Source organism: Engraulis encrasicolus, chromosome 13, assembly GCF_034702125.1.
Source record: "Engraulis encrasicolus isolate BLACKSEA-1 chromosome 13, IST_EnEncr_1.0, whole genome shotgun sequence".
Taxonomy (NCBI): Eukaryota; Metazoa; Chordata; class Actinopteri; order Clupeiformes; family Engraulidae; genus Engraulis; species Engraulis encrasicolus.
In genome coordinates this window covers 17,248,494-17,269,535 of record NC_085869.1, presented here as the reverse complement: position 1 = coordinate 17,269,535, position 21,042 = coordinate 17,248,494, and the positions used below count along the sequence as shown (strand labels likewise).

General features: G+C 41.9%; 1 protein-coding gene across 2 annotated transcripts in view; it reads left to right on the top strand.

Annotated features, from left to right (window-relative positions):
* The window catches only part of mospd2 (motile sperm domain containing 2), a 24,102-nt gene extending 3,060 nt beyond the window's left edge, over window positions 1-21,042 (top strand). For both annotated transcript variants that reach the window (XM_063213297.1, XM_063213296.1), the window contains exons 5-15: window positions 7-161; window positions 2,426-2,486; window positions 2,666-2,704; window positions 3,328-3,452; window positions 4,049-4,222; window positions 11,138-11,256; window positions 16,549-16,642; window positions 16,977-17,073; window positions 17,975-18,104; window positions 18,997-19,108; window positions 20,395-21,042. In XM_063213297.1, coding sequence (XP_063069367.1) covers window positions 7-161; window positions 2,426-2,486; window positions 2,666-2,704; window positions 3,328-3,452; window positions 4,049-4,222; window positions 11,138-11,256; window positions 16,549-16,642; window positions 16,977-17,073; window positions 17,975-18,104; window positions 18,997-19,108; window positions 20,395-20,541 — 1,253 coding nt within the window. In that variant the 3' untranslated portion in view covers window positions 20,542-21,042. The remainder of the gene's footprint in view (window positions 1-6; window positions 162-2,425; window positions 2,487-2,665; window positions 2,705-3,327; window positions 3,453-4,048; window positions 4,223-11,137; window positions 11,257-16,548; window positions 16,643-16,976; window positions 17,074-17,974; window positions 18,105-18,996; window positions 19,109-20,394) is intronic.

Genomic DNA, 21,042 nt, shown 5'->3' with positions numbered 1-21,042 from the left:
GTCCAGTCTGGTTCAAGGTGAAGCTCCATGCGAAAGATGCCAAGACCTTTCAGGACAAGAAGAAGTATGTGGCATTCTGGCTGGAGCGCTATGCCAAGCGGGAGCCAGGGATGCCTCTCACGGTGGTCTTTGACATGACTGAGTCCGGCATCAGCAACATTGTAAGCCCACCTTTTGCAATTACCTCCCCTGTTTCTCCCATAGTAGCAGCAAGGCTCTCAATTGACACCAGCCAATAGGCCAAATGGCTGGTGAAATTTCAGTTTGGCTGGTAGAAAAGACTAACTTACTTTTTTTGACATGTTTGAGTCTGGCATCAGCAACATCGTAAGCCCACCTCTTGCACTTACCTCCGCTGTTTCACCCCATTAGTGACACAGTAGCAGGGCTCTAAATTAAGTCAAGTGTACTTTATTGGAAAAAAAGCTATGTAACAGGGTTTGCACAGATAAGAAGTTTGGCGTTTGACCGATCTCCAATGTGCAGTTAAACTAAACATACATATAAAACATTCACAAAATCACCTACACACACACACGCACACACACACGTGCCAGCCAACTGGCCAAATGGCTGGTGAAATTTCAGTTTGGCTGGTAGAAAAGACTAACTTACCAGCCACTTTGATGCATAAGTGTCGTGAGCGTGCGCTTGGCTTGTAAGATTAACATCTACCAGCCTTTTTGGCTGGTGATGAAAAAAGTTCATTTAGAGCTCTGCATAGTAGTAGTTGTCAGGCAGAATATTCTGGATGTCAAGTTATCCAAACCTACTGTATCTTTTTGGCTTCATCTCTTGTCTATATTTTCTTACTTTTACCCTTTAACTATTCATTTGTCATCACATTCACATGGACACAAACGTGTAGGAATTTGCTATTCACCTTCTGGCAGAAAAATAATTGAAAAATGAACTTTGTTTAGGCTTTTTTTAGCATGTAGCTTTTAATTAGCACTTGCGTGCCTTTTAAACACTGCGCCACATCCTAATATCACAGGTTGTTTTTGAATCCAGTCTTAAACGGATTCATGGTGTTCAATGGTTTGACGTGGCGGAGATTAAAGCGACCTGTAAATCCGTTTGGTCAATCCAACTTGCCGGTCTAATCCACAAACTGACTTTGTTTCAGTCACAGTGCTCTCCTTACAGAAGGCACTTACCTCTCCTGTTCCATGTTCAGAGACACACACAAACACACCTTACTTTACTTTACTACGTACACACCTTTCCTTTACATCCTCTTCCCATACCTTTCATCTTCTCATGACGCTGCTCTATCAGACTATTGTCATGTTTCTACTGTCTTTTCTTAGCTAAATTGGCCTACTTAAAAGAAGTATTATGGGTTTGGTGAAAAGGACAATTCGAATCACGCATAACTGAAGAGCAGAGAGTGTGAAGTGAAAGGATTAGTAGAGAACAGTCAGTTCACTTTTTAAGATGATCAATACACATCTGTCACGTCTTTATTTTCCAGAAGAACAAAAAGGGAGAAATGTGAAACAAACATCATGTATTGTGTGAGGCTGATAAACTTGTTAACAATGTTTTGCTATTTTGTATTTAAAACATTTGTCTCATTTTTCAACGTAAACGTGTTAAGGAGGATTTCAAAGGTAAATCTGGGGTGAAAGTGTATCTTTTCTCAGTAATTGATTTGGAATCTAATGTAAATCTGTGTGTGCATGATCACCTCTATTTCTCTATTTCTCTCTCTCTCTCTCTCTCTCTCTCTCTCTCTCTCTCTCTCTCTCTCTCTCTCTCTCTGGTTGTCTAATGTAACTTGTCCGTTTTTGGAGATATGGATTATGTGTGTGTGTGTTTTCCACAAGTTTGGGAAAGTAATATGTTACGGAATTTGCAGGATGACGGGAAGTCAGATTATATACAGCAGCAAGTCTGTTGGTTATGATTATTGATTTGGTTATTGACTAATATATGTTTACATTGTGTTGTTTTGAAGTATTGATTTCATGTCTTTGGTTCAAGGGAAGACGGATAGCACAATGATGTAGCAACAACAACAGAGTGATAATGCTTGCTCAAGTTTTTTTTAGAGTAAGCATTGCGATTGTGCAATCTCTCTCGTAAATGAATAACAGTAACATCTATCGTTTGCTTGTGTCTTGTGTGGAGTGCTTTGACAGTTTTTATTTTATTGACAAACTGGTATTCCTGGAACTGAGGAGGGTGGAAATATATAAGGAATGGCATACCAACAGTGCCCTGCCATACCACAGAACTTGTGACAGAGTTTCAGTGTTTATGAACTGGGTCATTTCACAGCTTGGGGCAGAAAATATATCAGCCTGTGCAAACGGTTTCTTCAGTTCCGAGCTTATGAAATGGTGCTTTTTAAGGCTGAAGCCCGCTTTGAGCTTGTGTTGTATATATCCCTTATCTCCCTTTTCTCCTTTTTTTTCAGGACATGGAGTTTGTGAAATATATCATAAATTGCTTCAAAGTATACTACCCCAAATTCCTCTGTAAGTATATACAAATTCATTTGGATCAGAATACAGTCATTTACAGTGCTCATCAAATGCAATAATTCAATAATGCAGTGAAGTAGCTTTCTCTTTTCTGTAAAGTTTTATTTGGGTCATTTGAAGAATTAAAGGAGCCACGGTGTTCATTGTGTTGTTTTTTACTTCTTCCACTTTAGCCAAGATGATCATGTATGAGATGCCTTGGATCATGAATGGTGAGTGTGTTATGGGTTTTATGTCTTCTGGCATTATCCATGAAGGCACGTTGCCTTTGATGCTGTAGATCAGGGGTGGGGAACCTTTTTCATTCGGGGGGCCACTTCCAATTCATCCGAGGGCCGTAAAAGTCCTCAGAGGGCCGTACTATGAACACAAACCAGAATTTCTCTCTGCACTTTAGGCCTATATTGAAGGCAGCCAACTTTAAAACAAACGCCACCTTCTCTAGGTCCCCTGAATATAACTTAATTGTATTGCAAATGCATTTTCTAAGATTCCTTTACAAAATATGTCATTTCATGTGAAGATGCATAACGTTAAAATGATATCAGGGGGGCCGGATAAAACGGGCTCAAGGGCCGCAAATGAGCCCTCGAGACATAGGTCCCCCCACCCCTGCTGTAGATACATTGCTTCTATGAAGGTAATGATACACAGGCCTTTTTTTGGGGCAGTGTGTCTGGGCAACGATTCCATACAATGTTACTTAGACTGTTAATTGCATAAAATCTTTATCAAGAGAATTTAGGATTAGCAGCAGCAGACCCCTTTTCTTCAACCATTCCATCAGAAAACTTAAGTCTCTGTTAGTAGCCACTTGTTTTTGTTCCCTTGCCAGCTGCTTGGAAGATTGTGAAGACATGGCTGGGGCCTGAGGCAATCAGCAAACTGAAGTTTGTATCGAAAAGTGATATCCAGGGCTTCATTGACCCAGAAAACCTCCCGCCACACATGGGAGGAACGGTAAGTGCTGGCTTTATTGATTATCACAAAGCTGTCCTGATTGACCTTGTGCTGTTCTGAGGCCCATTTTGTGATTTGAGCATGTTTCCTACTAGGGAATCAATTCTATGAGCGAACCTGAAGACGCACTGGGCAAAACGCCTTGATCCCTCCAAAAGATAAAGAGAAAAAAAGAACAGTATCCAGTGTGTTTCATGAACTTTTTATATGAATCAATTATATGTTTTGGTGGTTGTTCAGCATACAGTACTGTAATATCCACTAAATAAGTGATCATAGGCACTTGATAGGATCATGGGAGGAACGGTATGCTCGCAAAGCTGTCCTGATTGACCTGTTCTGAGGTCACGGTTTGTGATTTGAGCGTGTTTCCTACTAAGGAATCAATTCTATGTTTCGACGGTGAGCATACAGTAGTGTAGCATCCACTAAATAAGTGATCATCATAGGCACGTCATAGAATCATGTTGATGCCTGAGCGAACCTGATGACGCACAGAGGTGAAACCCGTTGTTCGCTCTGAATAAAAGAGCATTAAGTCAAACAAGTGTGCTGTAAACGTTTTTCCTTTTTGAAGAGTCATGTTGATGTTCCAGGACTCCTTCAAGTACACCTACCCCCCGCTGCCTGACGACGACTTCCAGTCTCCCGTCTGTGAGAACGGGCCGATCGTCAGCGAGGATGAGAGCGAGTGCAAAGACGCAGAGGTGGACTGCAAGGAGAGCTTGGAATCCAGCTTCAGCTCCGAGGTGGCCACCAAGCCCAGAAAGGTATTTATAGTCAAGGAACTCAGTCATATATACATGCAGTACAAGCACAAAAATAATTTTCATCCACAGATGTACCAAGTAGAGGTACTGTTACGGCTGTAATTACTACTCTAGCAGTATGTTATTGCGTAGTTACATTCATGTAATATCATACTATTAGTGTTGTAATTATTTACATACGTAACAGTACTTCTTCTTCTGCTTTATACATCTCTATTTTCATCATGCGTATTTGGTTGACTTTTAAAGCAAATCAATAAAAAAGACTGACTATATCTCATTTACAACATAGCTCTTCAACAATCTGTTGAAAGCTAGGCTCCTTTAGGCCGACAGAAGCTTAACGGTGCCTGTTCCAATCTCTAATCGGCATGTGAGTCCACACTGAGAATCGGAGTGTTCGGGAACCTGAAAGTTGGTTCACAATGCAACCCGAAAAATATTTGTTTGTTTTTTTATCTGAGAACCGTGAGGGCAACATGGACGTCAGCAGGTTCATCCCAGTATTCATATTTACATGCAGAAAGAGCCCGGTATGCATGCAGGTGGTTCGCAGGTGAGCACTTAGGTTCCGAACATAACCGGTGTGGGAACGGGCACCAGCACCGTTCTCAACGGTCTGAAAACTGTATAAGCGTCATTCGTAGCCCCTTAATGCGCGCCGTACCTCCTGTGGCACGCTGTAATAGACAATGAAAGTTAACTACTATAGTACTACACTACTATGACAGTGCACGGGGCCTTTAGTAATACATTACGACTTGGTCATTGCCATTCTGGTAACAGCTCATTTATAATGCTGTGTCTTAAGGGGTCAAGATTTGTTTCCACGCTACCACAGCATGTTGGATAATATATTAGCAATCAATATTTGCCCAATATTAATATAGTATATAAGGCCAAAGGCTTCTGCCCTTGTCACAATAACAGTAGCAAATGAAGTCACAGCTTTGGGCTTTTGTGAGATTGTCTCTTCTTCTTTATTTTTATTTTTTTGGTTCCCAGTTTTGTTGTTGAAGATTACACCAGGTTAGCTGCACTGAAGAAAGGCTGTGAATTAGCGGGCGGTAATGCTCTGAATTGGCAGCGAGCAGGGAAGCTCAGGTCTATTGTCTGCTCCGCTTGGCTTAATCCACACGGATGTAGCCGCTTATCCACCCATATCCTCCAGTCAGGACTGCACTGGCCATCTGGCACAGCGGGCATTTCCCGGTGGGCCCTGCACCCACGTGGGCCCCTATTTTCAGAAATGTAAAAAAATATTTATATATTATTATTTTTTAAAATATTTCTGAAAATAGGGCCCCCGGGGGTGCGGAACCCACTGGTGAGTCAGTTCTAATTATGAAGAGCCCCTTTAAGACAAAAGTGCCCGGACCCTATTTCTCCCCCAGTCCAGCCCATATCCTCTAGTCATGCATTGTCTCATGACTCCGGGTCTTTAAAGAACAGTGAAAGTGCCTTCAGGGCCAGTGCAAAGGCTTATTCCTCACTGTTGGGGAAAACGGTTTGCTAAAGGCTGATCCAACATCCATCATTTTTAGCAGTGTGTGGCCTTCCTAAACACCCTATTTAGTGGCCTGTGTTTGACCTTGCTTGAAGCCAGAGTCCTGCGCTGTGTTAAGAGCGTGTTCTCTACGTGGGAGGGGTCCCTTCAGGTTGGGTCTGTCCGTCCCTCTGGACAAGGGATGCTTTAATGTCAGCCTGCTCTCCCTGACTCCCACACATCCAGATCCAATACAGACTACGGACGAGCCTGCAGTGCTGCCGTTAGCCTGTCTGGCTTCTTATCAGTATGTAGTCAGGGCGTAAAAAGCACAGTCTGCACAATTCATCCCCTCTTTTGTGATTAAGTGCTTGGGGTTGTTGTGAACTTTTGACTCTTTATTCGTAAAATAAATAAAGGGTCTCTGACAATGTTTACACACCATGAGTAGCCGCCCTTTCTAAGGCCATTCACATTGTGTTACTCATCATCCATTGCATGGTCAGTGCTCCAGCCTTAGGGAGAGAACTCTGACACATATTCTCTACATTTTCTTTAAAGGCCAACTTCCGATAAAACTCAGTTTTACTCACTCCTTTCGAAGATCGGACGGTCACCCCAAGTTAAACTCACTTGCAAGGCTCTCATAGCGGTGCGTCAACTCTCCTGGCTGTGTTTCCCGGTGTTTCCCAATTTACATAAATAATGCAGAGAAACGAGCGAATCACGAAAGCCTTTCTGTGTTTCGTCACGTCGAAAGAAGGCGTTGCCCACAAAGGTTTATATCGACCCATTTATCTAAAAAACATGTCGAGTAATTTTTTTCTGCTTGTTTTCAAAACAAGCAACGTCTGGTGGCCCGAAACATAGCTTAGCTTAGCTATCAGCTGGTTGCTACTCTCAGGTACACACACAGCACAAAGCCTCATACATAAAGCCAGCTCACTCTGGTTGCTCCGTGCCTGCAGCTCGCCTAGGGGTCGCTGTCGAAAGAGCACAGCCCTGAATGGAGCCTGCACGCCTCCGCTGGCGCCCCTATAGTGCAGTACCACCCGGGGAAGTGGCGACTCTGTTTCCCATTACATTCTCTCCAAGAACTGGAGGACTGAGCCAATCAGAGACGCGTTTCTTCGAGAGCAGGAGGAGTGAGCCAATCAGACACGCATTTCCACGAGAAACACGGAACACTCTCTCGTTTCTCCACAAGCCACCTTGCCAGCTTGCAAAAACGTCTTGAAACAAAGCAACCAGAACGTTTTTTAAAACAGGACCAACGCGTAACACATTCAATAACAATGGGGAACACGGCAATATTAATTAAATGACGTTGAGAGGCCATCTTTAACTCGTTCCCAATGAGGTTGCTAACTGGCTAGCAACTACGTTTTCTGAGAAACACAACCCTGAGGTGCATTTCTCGAAACCATAGTCGCTAACTATGCTGGCTACTTTGTTGTTTGCAGTTATGGGTAAGTGATATGAAGCAGGCTAATGTGTGTGAATTCATAGTTAGTGGTGAGTGCATTGCATAATGCATTGAGGTAGGTGAGTATCTGTGAAAATGTATTGTGTACATCTGAATCCTTGAATTGGCATGCGGAATGACATCATAGAAAGGAAAAAGGCCGGTCTTAGGTTGAACCTTCTGGTAGATCGTCATGTTTGGACATGGCACTTGTGCAACAGATGCTTCTGTTATGCGGTGGTACATGGACTAGAGAGGGTAGTATTCTTCAATAACTTTTGTGTAGATAGATGTAGAGAGAGCTAGGAAGTAAACTCCACAGTGATTTACTATTGAAGTAATTTGATTATTTTAATTACATTTTCATGTGATCTTTTCATGCGTTTGCTCTGTCATTGAATTTTTGATGACGTTTCTTCATTTGTTAATTGTTAGCCTGGATCTGTGGCTGTTCAATTATTTTTCATTTTCAACTTTTTATGAATGAAGATCCTCATCACCCATCCCCAATAGCAAACTCAAATAAGTTATTCCTTTACGGTAAATGTCACGCACCGCTAATCAAGTGATGCTGCCTATTCAACAGGACCTCAGTGGTGATTTGTGTTGAAGTGTATTTAGTAATTAAGTGGTTTGATTGAAATTGTGGGGTAATAAGATGTGCTTGTTGCATTTTCTTTGCCATCCATTTAACTTTCCATTTCATGCTAGTTCATTGCTCATTTTACAGTTTGAGAGGATGGATCCATAAATTAATTGTGTGCGTGTCCGTGCATGTGCGTGACATTAGCCAGTTCAGCACTTACTTCATTGCCACACCAGCGTGTGAGTGGATTATTTTAGCAGTCTCAAAGCAATTCCTGCTCTTCCTCTTGTCCACCATCTAGCTGTCTGTCCAGGCCTGTCCCATCCACTTCTACAAAAATCATAATCTCCTCTCTTCATTTCTTCAGCTTGTCTGCTGTCCAAAACAATCTGAACCCAATCGGAAAAGTTAATTTCCTGTTGTTTTTTTTTTCCTTTTTTTAAAACAAGGGCTGGTTCTGGTAAGGCATTGTACGGGTGTTGAGGTGCCGCGCAAGGAGAGCCGTGTGTTCCGGATGCTCAATGCCGTCCCTGAGGCTCAAAAGTGCCCCCCCTCCCGTCCCCTCCCTGCGTCCCCCAGAGTCTACTCCTCAAGGCAGACACATGCCTTCAGACTGTGGCCACGATGGTCACATAGTCTTCTTTCACCAGCAAATGCCGTTTTGATTTGTATCTTGCTGTTTTTTCCAAGTGATTATCTGGTGTGCTTTTAAATCTATTTTAAATCATTATAACATATTTGCTACAAGCAAACGCTGACTTGGGGCATTTCTCATTAGTTGAAGCTCAACATGCCAGTCACTGATTTCCTTGACATGAGGCGATGAATAAGCCAATGGGGAATCACCTGGTCTTCAGCTCGTCCGCCTAATTGGCCCAGTAACAGGGGTGATGTCATTAACCCTGACTTACCTCAGTTTAGCTTCTTAGTGTACTACTGTGTGCACTAAATGAATTGTGTCACCGTATTAATAGTAATGAAGGGTTGATTCATTTCAGCAAAAAAAAATGAAATCGAAATGTTCAGTGTCTGAAGTTTTAATACTAAACCTCTCTTTGATATTGAATGCATTGTCTCAGAGTCAAAACGCCATGGACAGTGTTAATGGCATTACTATACCTCAAGGCCATGTTTACTTTACTTTACCAGTTATTACTCCTAAACCGTTCACTACTAATGCCCTGTGCTGCTGTGTTTTAATATCCAACTAATATATTGACACATGACCCATTCCTCATGACATTTAAAGATGCACTGTGTAATATTTGTAGAAGTTTATTTCCAGAATTCCTGTTGCCCATTCAGAAATGTTACCTCATCCACCAATACTTACCACCCCCATCAAATCCTAAATATTCAATATGACTGCAAAAATTGCAGTTTCATACATGAAAAGGGGGAATCTTCTCCAATGTCCACCATTTTCAATTTCTATAGATATACATTTTTAGCTGCAAAACTGTCTGTACTTTGCTCATACTAGTAAGAAATATTACTTTTTATGGCAGTAGACAGCACAGTTTCACCATTGAACACAGTGCACCTTTAAGACAACTGGTTTTTCAACCGTTGTGCAGCTGGCCTGCATGGTTTTAAGAGCATGGCCACTGAATACTCCTCGTTAGTGGTTTGGTTTGTTACGACTAATCAAACTAAATTCTGCACTTACCTTTGACAATACTGTTTTTGCCTTTTTCATGTATGCTACGTGAGCATTTTTTTTTTGTGAACGATGGTTCTAGATGCATCTGTTTGCAGTGTTTTGCTGGCATTGAAGAATTTTGAAGTTGCCACATGACCACAAATCCTGAATAGTTTCAATGGGACAAAGTGCCTCAACTACACTGTCATGTGATGACATGACATGTCATGCCATTGAAAACCACACTCTGTGCCTTTCTCTAATCCTGACCTTCAAACTGGGATGGGAATGCTCAACATTTCATAAGAGACAATCTCTCTCTCTCGCTCTCTCTCTGTTTTGTTTTTTGATGAACTTTGTATCAGGTTTGGAATGGTCCACATTTCAAGAGAGTGTCTTTTTTCAGCAATTTTGCACTCAACTTTCAGCATCGTATATTGTCTAACTGAACAGGCCAGCTTACCTTTTGATGAGGGACATTCTTTCTATTGATTACTCTGTTTACAGCAGAATTGTTTTGCAGTTTACTCTTTTCAAGTACTGTACCTTGTATACTCCCATACTGTAGGTATGCACTAATGAGAATTTTAAAAACCAGTTCTCTTTGCAATGTCCACAAGTCACTGTGGTTAGAGGTCAGGAGATACAGTATCTTATTGCCTTGTACAAACAAACTGTATTTGGACATGTAGGGACTGCACTGGTTTGGCATGTCATTGCATTTCATTTTGATTTTACTAATCAATAAAAAAAACATTAAAAAAAACAGTTGGACTCTGTATTCCCTTATTACTATGATAAAAGCCATTTGCCATAATTGCTATATCTTTCAAACCTTGACTGGTCGTACTGCTTACGTAATGATCATATCCTGTGACCTTTGACCTCCATCCCCTACCTTACCCCCTCCTGCTTTCACATCTGCTTCCTCATTGTTGGGCCAAGAGTCCAGTTGCACTGATAAACAAATAGCCTGCACGGCATGCTGGGTCCACTGACCTGAGCGTTGGTTATCCAGTCGCTGCACGTACATGTACTGCAGACGTTGCACAAAGCATGTGGGTTCTCATGTGGGCAGTCTTGTGGTCACTGCATGTGGGTGACAACGGTGGGAGAGTAAAATATAGTATCTGGAAGCATCAGCAACTATATTCTGTGAAGTAAGGGTTTTTGTTTATGTGTGTGTGTGTGTGTGTGTGTGCGAGAGAGAGGGGGGGGGGGGTCTTGGGTGAGGTGTGTGTGTGTGTGTGTGTGTGTGTGTGTGTGTGTGTGTGTGTGTGTGTGGGGGTGGGGGTGTGTGTGTGTGTGTGTGTGTGTGTGTGTGTGTGTGTGTGTGTGTGTGTGTGTGTGTGTAGTGATCCACATTGGAAATAGATGTAGACTATCTTTCCTGATAGATGTTACTGGATAGTGATCACAAAAACAAGTAACGGAGCACTATTAACAACACCCAATGAAAATGGAACACTACTGATATTTAGACACCAACATAACTGACCAACCCAGTGGCTGTGTTTTAAGGCCTAGTCACAAGAAAGGAAGTAACAAAAAGGAACTCAATTTGCTGAGGGTTGCTCACGTGGTGTCTCGCAGGGTCTTGACTTTTCTGAGAGGCTATCAGGTCAAAGTGTATTAATTACACAACTGCACAAAGTGTATTCATTGATGTGTTTATAGATGTGAAGTAGTTGTCTAGATTAAATTTGTGTCATCTGTTACTCCTGTGTGGTTAAAAGGTGAACTTCTCGGAAGACGTCCTGAAGCCAGATGACTTGGACAAAAGCGAAAGCGGTGGGAGAACCAAAGGGGTGAGGAGGCCGCTGACCACCTTCAAGGGCACACTGCTACATATCAGGTGGGTGTGGAGAAGTTGCCTGGTTAACTCATTTCCAGCTCGGTGCCAGCCATTTCCAAATTCAGACCAGGGGGTTGCCAGGCTTTTTTCAACATTTGAGTGTTTTTTCAAGAGCCATAAAATATTGAGTTCTTTGTCCATGTGAACAACAAACATACAAGATCAATGTGTTAGGCCCCACCCCCCTTAAAAAAACGCAATTGACTTGATATCAAGTCTTTGGCCCTGTGCCATACATTCTGAAAAGACTCGTTTTTAAGTCCATGGCACTCAAAGAGCTACGTAACACCAGGCAGACGATCTTACAAGTTAGAGTCTGGAGACAACTTATGCAATTTCTCATAGGAAAATTGTGGTTTGTGATTGCTCATGGTCATTTATTGGGTGTTAGGAATGTGTCATTTGGCATGGACAATGCCCATATGCCAATCGTGTCAATTGTATATATTCAAACAAAACTGCAGTCAGCGCATTTCCACCCCTTCCCCCAAGGTCTGGAACCCTCTCTGATGGGTAGAATCCATGCTGTCTTTTCCAATGGAAACGATTTTGCAAAGCAGTATGATATTTCCCAGGCCAGTTGAGAAGATGCTTGCTGCAGAACCACTTGGTGTGGCTTGTGCAGTAAAGTCTATTTACGTATATCTAGTTATCACATGAATGTTTGTTGTATACTTAAGTAGTAAAAGTAAATAAATCCCAGAGCAAAGGGTAACAGGAACTTCATCCGTCTTATTCTACCGCATACATGTAATTGTCCCACTCATTACCATATTGCAGCGCCCCTGGAGGCTGGGTAGATACATCACACTGTTGCAGCAATCGCATGGCACTGTATCTGCCTTTGTAAGCCAGAGTACTGTAGTGGATTTCCTTAGTCAAAGTGCAGTAACTATGCCAACATTGACACTGAGACTGAGACTTTGGTATTAGGTTGGATATTGTAGTTACTGCACATTTGCCATAGTAATATCTCACATTTGGGACACGCATGGACCATATAAGGCTTTGTCAGATATAAGGGGGGGTAATGAAGACCATTTACAGTCTGAACTCAATTCTGACAAGTTACGTAATTACTGCACTTTGCCTTTTGTAGGGCAGATTGTTGAACTGTTTTTACTCAATGCTATGTGCACATACGTATGTAACTGAGGTGTTCCCGCGCAGTCCGCCCCCTCTGTGTCTTAGACTTGCCACTTCCTAGTCAACACATTGGTTCGGGTATGGGAGTCACAGTACGATACCGCTGAGCTAAAGGACCAGTGCGATAGCCCTACACTTCCAATACTGTATGAGGCTTTGGGAGGGAGCTTTACTTAAGGGCCGTACACACACATCGCTGCTATTTACTAGCTTCTCGCTTGCTCGCCTACTCGCCTGTCTTTCATGGAACGTTCGCTGAAAGTTCCCGCGGCTTTAACTGCCAATGAACAGGCGAGAAGTACCGAACTCTGCCTTCCAATTGGTTACTCGCTTACTCGCCTCGCTCGAAGATAAAATATTTTCAACTCGGGATCCGCCCACATCACATCGCTTGTACAGTACTCGCCTACTCGCCTGCTAGTCTCGCTGGAACACATTGACATTCTATTGAGTTCATTCGCTGAGCGAGTAACTAGCAGCGACGTGTGTGTACGGCCCTTAACATTCCACACCACACTCTTCTAGTTGTCCTCCGTTACACTCACCCCCCCTAAACCTCACTCCCATCCGGTTCACGGCACCAGTGTAACTGAGGTGTTGCAGAGCAGTCAGCCCCCTCAGGATCTCAAACTTGCTACCTCTTGGTCAACTCATCGGTTTGGGTATGGGAGGCACAGCACAATACCGCTGAGCTAAAAGACCATTCCAATAGCCTAGCGCTATCGATACTGTATGAGGATTCGGGAGGGAGGTTTTAATAACGTTCCACGCCACACTCTGTTAGTTGTCCTCCGTTACACTCACCCCCCTAAACCTCACTTTTATCCGGGTCATGGCACCAGTGTAGTTGAGGTGTTCCCGAGCAGTCCATCCCTCAGGTCTTGAACGCGCCACTTCCTAGTCAACGCATCAGTTTGGGTATGGGAGGCACAGCCCCGCTGAGCTAAAAGACCAGTCCGATATCCCAGCGCTACCCATACTGTATGAGGCTTCGGGAGAGAGGCTTACTAACGTTCCACACCACACTCTGCTAGCTGGCCTCCGTTATAAATATAATAATATTGCTGTATCCCAGGCTGCACCTGAGTGAACCAAAGCTTCTTGCTCTCCTCCACCCTGTGCTTCTGCCGTTGTGGCCACGTGAACTGTTTTTAAAGCTTTAGTGGGCAGATATTCTATATTCTGCAGAGTTCTTGCTAGAAGGCATTACGCTGAAGATTAAGCTGAAGTTTATAGCCTTATTGACTTCTTCACAACAACATTGTACATGGATCTCCAGATAACGTTGACTTCGAGGTTGGTAGGAAATCTGAAACACATAAATTATTCAAAGGGACATATTCGTTCTCCAGAGCCATACTTAAAAGTCTGCCCCTGGAAGTACTGTATGCACTTTCATTTTGATGTTTTTCTCCCTTGACTCAAGGCCATGATTAAAAGTGATAAACTAATGGGAGCTTATCCTTACTCGTAAGTGAGAATGTTTCTCAGGAGAAAATGGTCACAGAGGGTCTTTGATCATTAGCTGTTATTTTCAAGAGGTTTTTGCTTCCTTGCGAAGGGACCGCAAAATTCCTGTTACCTTGGGCTAGTGTTTACCACCCTATAGTATATCCTACTTTACAATGTTATACTGCATACTAGAAGGCAGAGAGGCTCTTGGAAGGAAGGGTGTTAGAGCAGTGGGAGGTAGCAGTGAGCCCCTGAGAATTCACATCAAGGTGAGCAGCAAATCTGAAAAGTTGGCCAGGAATTGTAATCCTTTGTGATGGTTTAAACATTGTAGAAGTAGTACTAAGTGTTTTTGTTGTTGTTGTTGTTGTTAATAATGTTTGTAAATATACTGGTGTATGGTGTGAATTGATTCTCTTTTAGGGAAGATCTGTATTGGATGATGGAACTTACTGGCGATGTCTGTTTTACATAATGTCGTACACTGGATGTATGATCATGCTCTGTTTTTTTATTGTTTATATTCCTATATATTATATTTTGCATCTAAAAAATGTTATGACTTAAAGGAAAGATCACATGACTTGATGGTATTAAGCCACATATGACTAATCTCAGGTAATGACTGACCGAACCTGATGACGCACAGAGGCAAAACAAACGCGTTGTTCGATCTGAATAAAAGAGCAAAAAGTCAAACAAAGTGTGCGGTAAACTTTTTTGCCTTTTAAAGTATTGATTACTCCTGCGTTTACCAGCACCTAGGTGTGCATGGATCTTTGAACTTTTGCATTGTAGAAGTACTAGTTTCGTACTAGGCTTATGAGTGTTGCAAGGGGCCACCGCTCTCTGCCCCCAACCCCCCACCCCCCCACGAAACACAATCTCACACCACACACAGTGATGCAGCTTGATGGGGCAGTTTTAACCCTTATGTTGTGTTCGGGTCATTTTTGACCCGTTTTCAAGTTTTAGTGTGAAAAAAACACACTTTCCTTTATTTTCTTGGAATAAGGCTTCATCTAATCCTCAGTCACAATCATTGCAACACACAAAAAATATGTTTGATCATTTTAGTAAATTTTAAAGGTCCAAAAAAAAAAAAGTTACATCTGTGGTGTTCAGGGTCAAAATTGACCCGGCATAGATTTTTGGCTGTTGTATGCATTTCTGAAAAGCTGTTGGTTGCCCCTTGTCTTTAGTTTGGTGATTTATGGTGAGGAAAATATATTTCTTGCCTGAAAATTTTTTTGCCAGCTTTTTCATATTCCAAATCCAATATGGCCGCCGGACAGTCCCATACACTACAATAAGTCATATCTCCTGTTGTGAAAGGAGTACAGATGTATTTCTGGTGTCTACTCATATGTTTTCATGGTCAGGGAATCCATTTCTGCATTATATAATGAGATTTTTTGCACATTTGTTTGCAAAATACATTTTTGCACATTATTTTTTCCAAAAAAACGTATCAAAAATTCATAATGGCACCCAAACATGTAGAACTGGTCTTATACTTTCCATAAAGTTGATGTGGCAATAACACAATGGTCCATGTTCATGGCATAGGGGATTCAGATGAATAGTGTGACTTTGTTCATGTTAATTGATGTGTTCATTTCCAATATCTTTGCATTAGATTGGTGGAATAGCTGTGACTCGGACAGAATTGTTATTTTGTATATTTACCACACTAAAATCATATAAATATTGAAAAACACCAAGTCAACATATTCAAACATTGATTTTATGCACTGAAAAACTAATTTAGTTGACATTTGGTCTTTATCCTGCTATAAATCTCTTTGGGTTGGTTTGGACCTCAACACCACAAATGCCACTATTGATGATATTTTTTTAATATTAGAGAAAAACCAATAAAATAAATGTGGGGGTTGTTGTACTCTCATATCAGCTGTAATACATGGACAACATAATCACTAATTGTATCACTTTAGGAGGTATTAATAGTGAATTTATGCAGATTTTGATAGTTTTGGTCATCAAAAACGATTTGCATAATGTAAGATAAAAGACCAGTAAAGTCAAAAAGATGAATACATAAAGTAATATTTCCATGGATATGAATACATACCAAGTTAGCCATGAGATGAAAAACAATATTTGATGATAACTAGTGTTTTGGGGTATTTTGTGGCTGAGTTTTGTTATCACGGGTCAAAAATGACCCGAACACCACAGGTGTATGCAGCTTACGAACACAACACAAGGGTTAAATTGGGCTGGAGGAGCATTTGGAGTTGTTTTGCCAAGAAGAAAATTCCACAGTTCCATAATTCTTTTGATGTTGTTCATGCTGTATGCACATAATTCTTCAGGAATGCCCGGGTGTTCATAATGAGTGGAGAGGATAAAAATGGTGCCGAGTCTGACCGTTTTAAAAGTGATTCGGAGTAGATCTTTTGAAAAGACACCATAAAAAACGCCACATTTTGACAGAGTAGAAAACGTTCTTAACATATGGAATGCCTCTTTGCTTTCACTGGGTTCATTTTGTTCCTGCTTGTCACTATATTTGCGGTGTTTGTAGGTTTGTAAATTGGTGATTTAAACCTTGTCCTGGATTCCATTTCTGGCGGCAGAGATGTTCTTTGTATGTAGTTCTTTCTGCTTGTTGATACAAAATCATTATTCAGCTTGATTTGGGTGTTTTTTTCTCTTTCTCAAATATAGCCCTGCAGAAGAACTGAGCTTTGGCTCTAAAGACACAGAGAAGAAATGCCTCATCATCCTCAGCAATGTTACCAAAAACCAGGTGGCCTTCAAGGTACGTGTAACTACATCAATCTGTTTTGAAAGTGATTGCAGTTTTGACATTTCACATGTATGTGCAATGTGGAGATATTTATTGAGACGTACCTGATATTTACTGAGACGTGCGTTTGAAAACTGCACGCGTGAGTGTGTGTTGTGAGTGAATGTGTCAGAGAAAGAATAGTACATTTGTGTGCGAGTGAGTGAGATTATTGTCAATGTCTTATTTATATGTTTTCGTTAACCTGCACATTGGAGACCGGTCAGACGCAATTTCAAACTTCTGTCATAACCGAGTTTTGACAATCAAGTACACTTGACTTGACTTGACTTGACTGTACCTGCAGGTTCGAACCACGGCCCCAGAGAAGTACAGGGTGAAGCCCAGCAACAGCAGCTGTGAACCGGGGGCCTCCATGGACATCGTGGTGTCCCTGCATGGAGGTAAAGTCAAATGTCAAAGTTCTTTATTAGCCATTTGTGCATGGACTAGTAGCCCAGGAACTCTTGTATATGCCCTCTGAGTCAATAAATAAATAGAGTTAAATAGAAAAAGGGAAAAGACATTTAAAAAAGTGATTTAAAAAATCAAAGGAATCAAAAATGTTCTGTCATGTTCTTCTTTGCTATTAGGTAGTGTACATTGCAGCACTTATTTCTGTTCTCTCTCTTTCTCTCTCTCTCTCTCTCTGTCTCTCTGTCTCTCTCTCTCTCTCGGGCGCATTTCTCGCTTCTCGCTCATGCACTTCCCAGATGCTTCTACCGTAAAGATTCCTGGTTGATCAGAAAAAAAGCCTCGTCTGAGAACTCTGGGAAAGTGCTGACAAAGTGGAGCTTTCTCTCAGTTTTCCCCCTGACATACATATTTTAGCAGTGATAAAATAATCATCTGTTATCTTCCCAAAAATGTGCCTTCAGAAATCTCCGTAAGAAGTAAATAAAGAGGTTGCAGCGAAGCAGTCAGACTGAAGGCTATGGTCCTGTGAGGCTGCAGCCCCCCAAAATGTTTTTTTTTCTCTTTCTGCCAATTTTCTGCAGGCCGCTGTGGGCGTCAGAAGCAAAGACATTTACTGATAAGACATTCAAAGGCCTCTGTGCGTTGAAGTGTTAGTCAAAGCTCAAGATGTGCCAGGGCCCGCTTTGAAAAAGGCTTTAAAAATGGCAGTTTTACAAAATATAGTCTTCTGTTATGGAGTCTGATTGATTCACTTCCATTTCTTCGCAGACGGAAACAGCAACATATCGACTCCCATCTTCCGCAGTTACTCTGCGAGTGGATAAAAAGCAGCTTTTTGTTGTTGTGGTTGCCCGTGTAGTGATGTTTTGATTTTTATTTGGGTGGCAGGCTTCCAGGCGTCACCACAAGACCGCTTCCTTGTCATGGCTGCTGAGATGGAGCAGAGCCCTGGCAACGCTCCCACGGAGCTCGCCCAGTTCTGGAAGGAGGTCCCCAAAGCCAAGGTCATGGAGCACAGGTAAGGTCATGTTGGAGGACAGCATCCCTTGAAGAGACACCACTCAAACTGTCTATTTCCACTCCAGGTTCAAAATAGGTCATGGAGCACAGGGGTGCATTTCTCGAAACCGGAGTTGCTAACTACGTGAGCTTCTTTGATGTTTGCAATGCAATTTCCTATCGGCATCTACCCAAGTTGCTAACTGGCTAAGATCTATACTTTTGAGAAACACACCCCAGGAGGACAGCATCCCTTGAAGAGACACTATGAACTACCGTAGGTTGTTCATAGTTCATAATCTTTCAAAATGAACGAGTTTGTTCATAGTTCACAAAATGAACTAGGCCTAGTTCAGTCCTCGTTCATTCAACTCGTTCAGGTACAACAATGACTGTTCTACACTCACTGTAGCACTACATTGCATGTCTTGATGTAATCAGCTGATTCTGAGCTGGTTGAATCAAATTTGTGGCAGTTCTTTATTACCATTATTATTTTTCAAAACTTATTTTCAGTGATGAAGCTTGCTCTCGTATTACTTGTCTACGAGCAGTACATGCTTTGCTATAATGGCAGTCATAATAATGGAGAAATGGGAGGCAACGGTGATGAACCAGTCTGCTTCAGATGCAATAAATGCAGCAACCGTCATCACCATTTCTCCACATCAGATCAGATACAAACCCCATTTTTTTGATGAGTTACCAAAAAAATGGCTGTATTTCTATACATGTAGTACATTTCGTTTTTGGCTTGACTTTGGCTACTTGATAATATTTATTGAGAATACTAAGGGAAAATACTATTTACAAAACAAGAGTTTTACTGATCTTTCTAAAGGCTTTTGAAGGATTGTGGGGGTTGAGGGTTTTTGAGGTGTATCTGAACTCTTCCCGTCTTCCTTCACTAGATTACGCTGTCTGGTTCTGGAGAGTGCTACTAAGCCCACCTCAATCCTCAGCACAGGAAGTGAAAACCCACTGGCACCAGGCACCAACGGACATCAGGATCTTCACACTACGGTGAGTCATGCTGTACACTAGATCTTTCAGATAAATAATATCTCTTTAGAGGAAGTGAAAGCCCACCTGCAACCCCCTTTGTCATTGAGACACAACGCTCCACAGCACACTGTGCACACTGCGAAATTGCACACTGTGCACTCTGCGAAATTGCATTCATGCCTCACCCCCTTGCAAGGAGGCAGCCCCAAATGGCTCCCCAAGGGAGCGGTGCGGTGGGACGGTACCATGATTGCTCAGGGTATCTCAATCATGGAGGAGGATAGGGGAGAGCACTGGTTAATTACTCCCCCCACCAACCTGGCGGGTCGGGAGTCGAACCGGCAACCTTTGGTTGATCAGTGAGTGCAGCACAGGTATGAGAGAAATAGTGGTGAGAGCATGGCTGGATTGGCAATATGGCATACAGGGCATTCGCCCAGTGGCCTGTTGGATGATTTTGACCTGTTCATCCCCTCAATGGCATCAGACCTTATGTTGCAACAGCAGACCTCTTCCAGATAATCAGATATTAATAAAGCATTTTGGCTGTTCAAAAATAGTTGGTCAAAATAGTTCATATTAGATGACTTAAGTTTTGTCAAAGGCTTCATTGTCTCTCTCAATGCCTGGTGGTCCTGGCTTAAAAATTCCCAACCTAATTTTTCATCCCGGTCCAGCCCTGGGTGAGAGTATTGGGTTTGCACACCAGTCATGTAAAGTCAATTATAACAACTGATGTATTCCGTGTGCAGTCTTGTTCAGGGAATGTTTGGGTTGTAAGAACGTTGTTCCACACATATACATTAATAACGGAATATTCTGGAAATTGTTTAAAACCGAATGCTGACGTTCTTCAGTTTTCTACTGTAATACTCCTGTGCATGTAGTGTAGGGCTGGGCGGTATACCGTTAAAAACCCGTAATAACGGTTTTCACCTACACAAGGTTCACTTTTTGATGAGAGAAGGTTTTTTTTTTTTTTTTAAATGTATTCCAAAGAAGTGATTAAAATAGAAATGGAGATTAATTAAAATTCAGTATTTTATCTCATTTTTAAATTTAATTTCATCCTTTTCCTCAGAAGCTTTGAGATGTGGGGGGAAATCACTGCTTATGGAAAAAAAAAAATGTGCAGAGAACCGTGATATCCATTTTCATCAAGAAAACTGTGATGTGCATTTTTTCCAGAACCGCCCAGCCCTAATGTAGTGGTGCTTAATTCTGTCTTTAAATGACAGGCAAGTATGTATTTTGTTTGTATGTGTTTTGCATAGTTCAACCAACAAGTCTCTTCTTTTTTTCAGCTTGTACGGGTCATGGCGATTAACTCCCGGCTTGAGCAGAAGCTGGACTCGTGTCTTTGGATCCAGAAGGTTCTGACGGCCCTGGTGTCCTTCCTCATGCTCTTTAGCTTCTCCACCATGTACCTAATGTGGACCTCCACCTCGTAACCCACTCCCACTCCCACTCCCCCTTATCTGACCTACTCATAGAATTTCCTTTGGCCACTCTTGGACCAGAGTTAACTTCTTATGAAAACTGTGACCAAAATGAATGACAGTAACACGTAACACTCTCTCTCTCTCTCTCTCCATTTACGGAGTCTGTGGACGTGGAAAACGTGCAGGCTATTGCCAGTCAACGCTGCAAAAAAACAAAGTTTGCTTCAGACGTCATTTTTGCCAGTCAATTCCTTGGTAATCATGTGGTGCAGAACAGGAGCTGGTCTCTCAGAGGACAATAGAGGCTTTGAGATGAACTAATGTGTAAGAGTCTGACCATGTGGTTTAAAAGTGTAGGTATTTTTTATTACTCATCATGATCAAATACTTATAATTTATAATAGATGTTGTATAGAGAATTTAGAAAAAAGACATTTGATTATGTGTACAGTATTAAATGTTAATATACAATGTATATGCAACATAAATAAAAATGAAACGGTTTTGGTA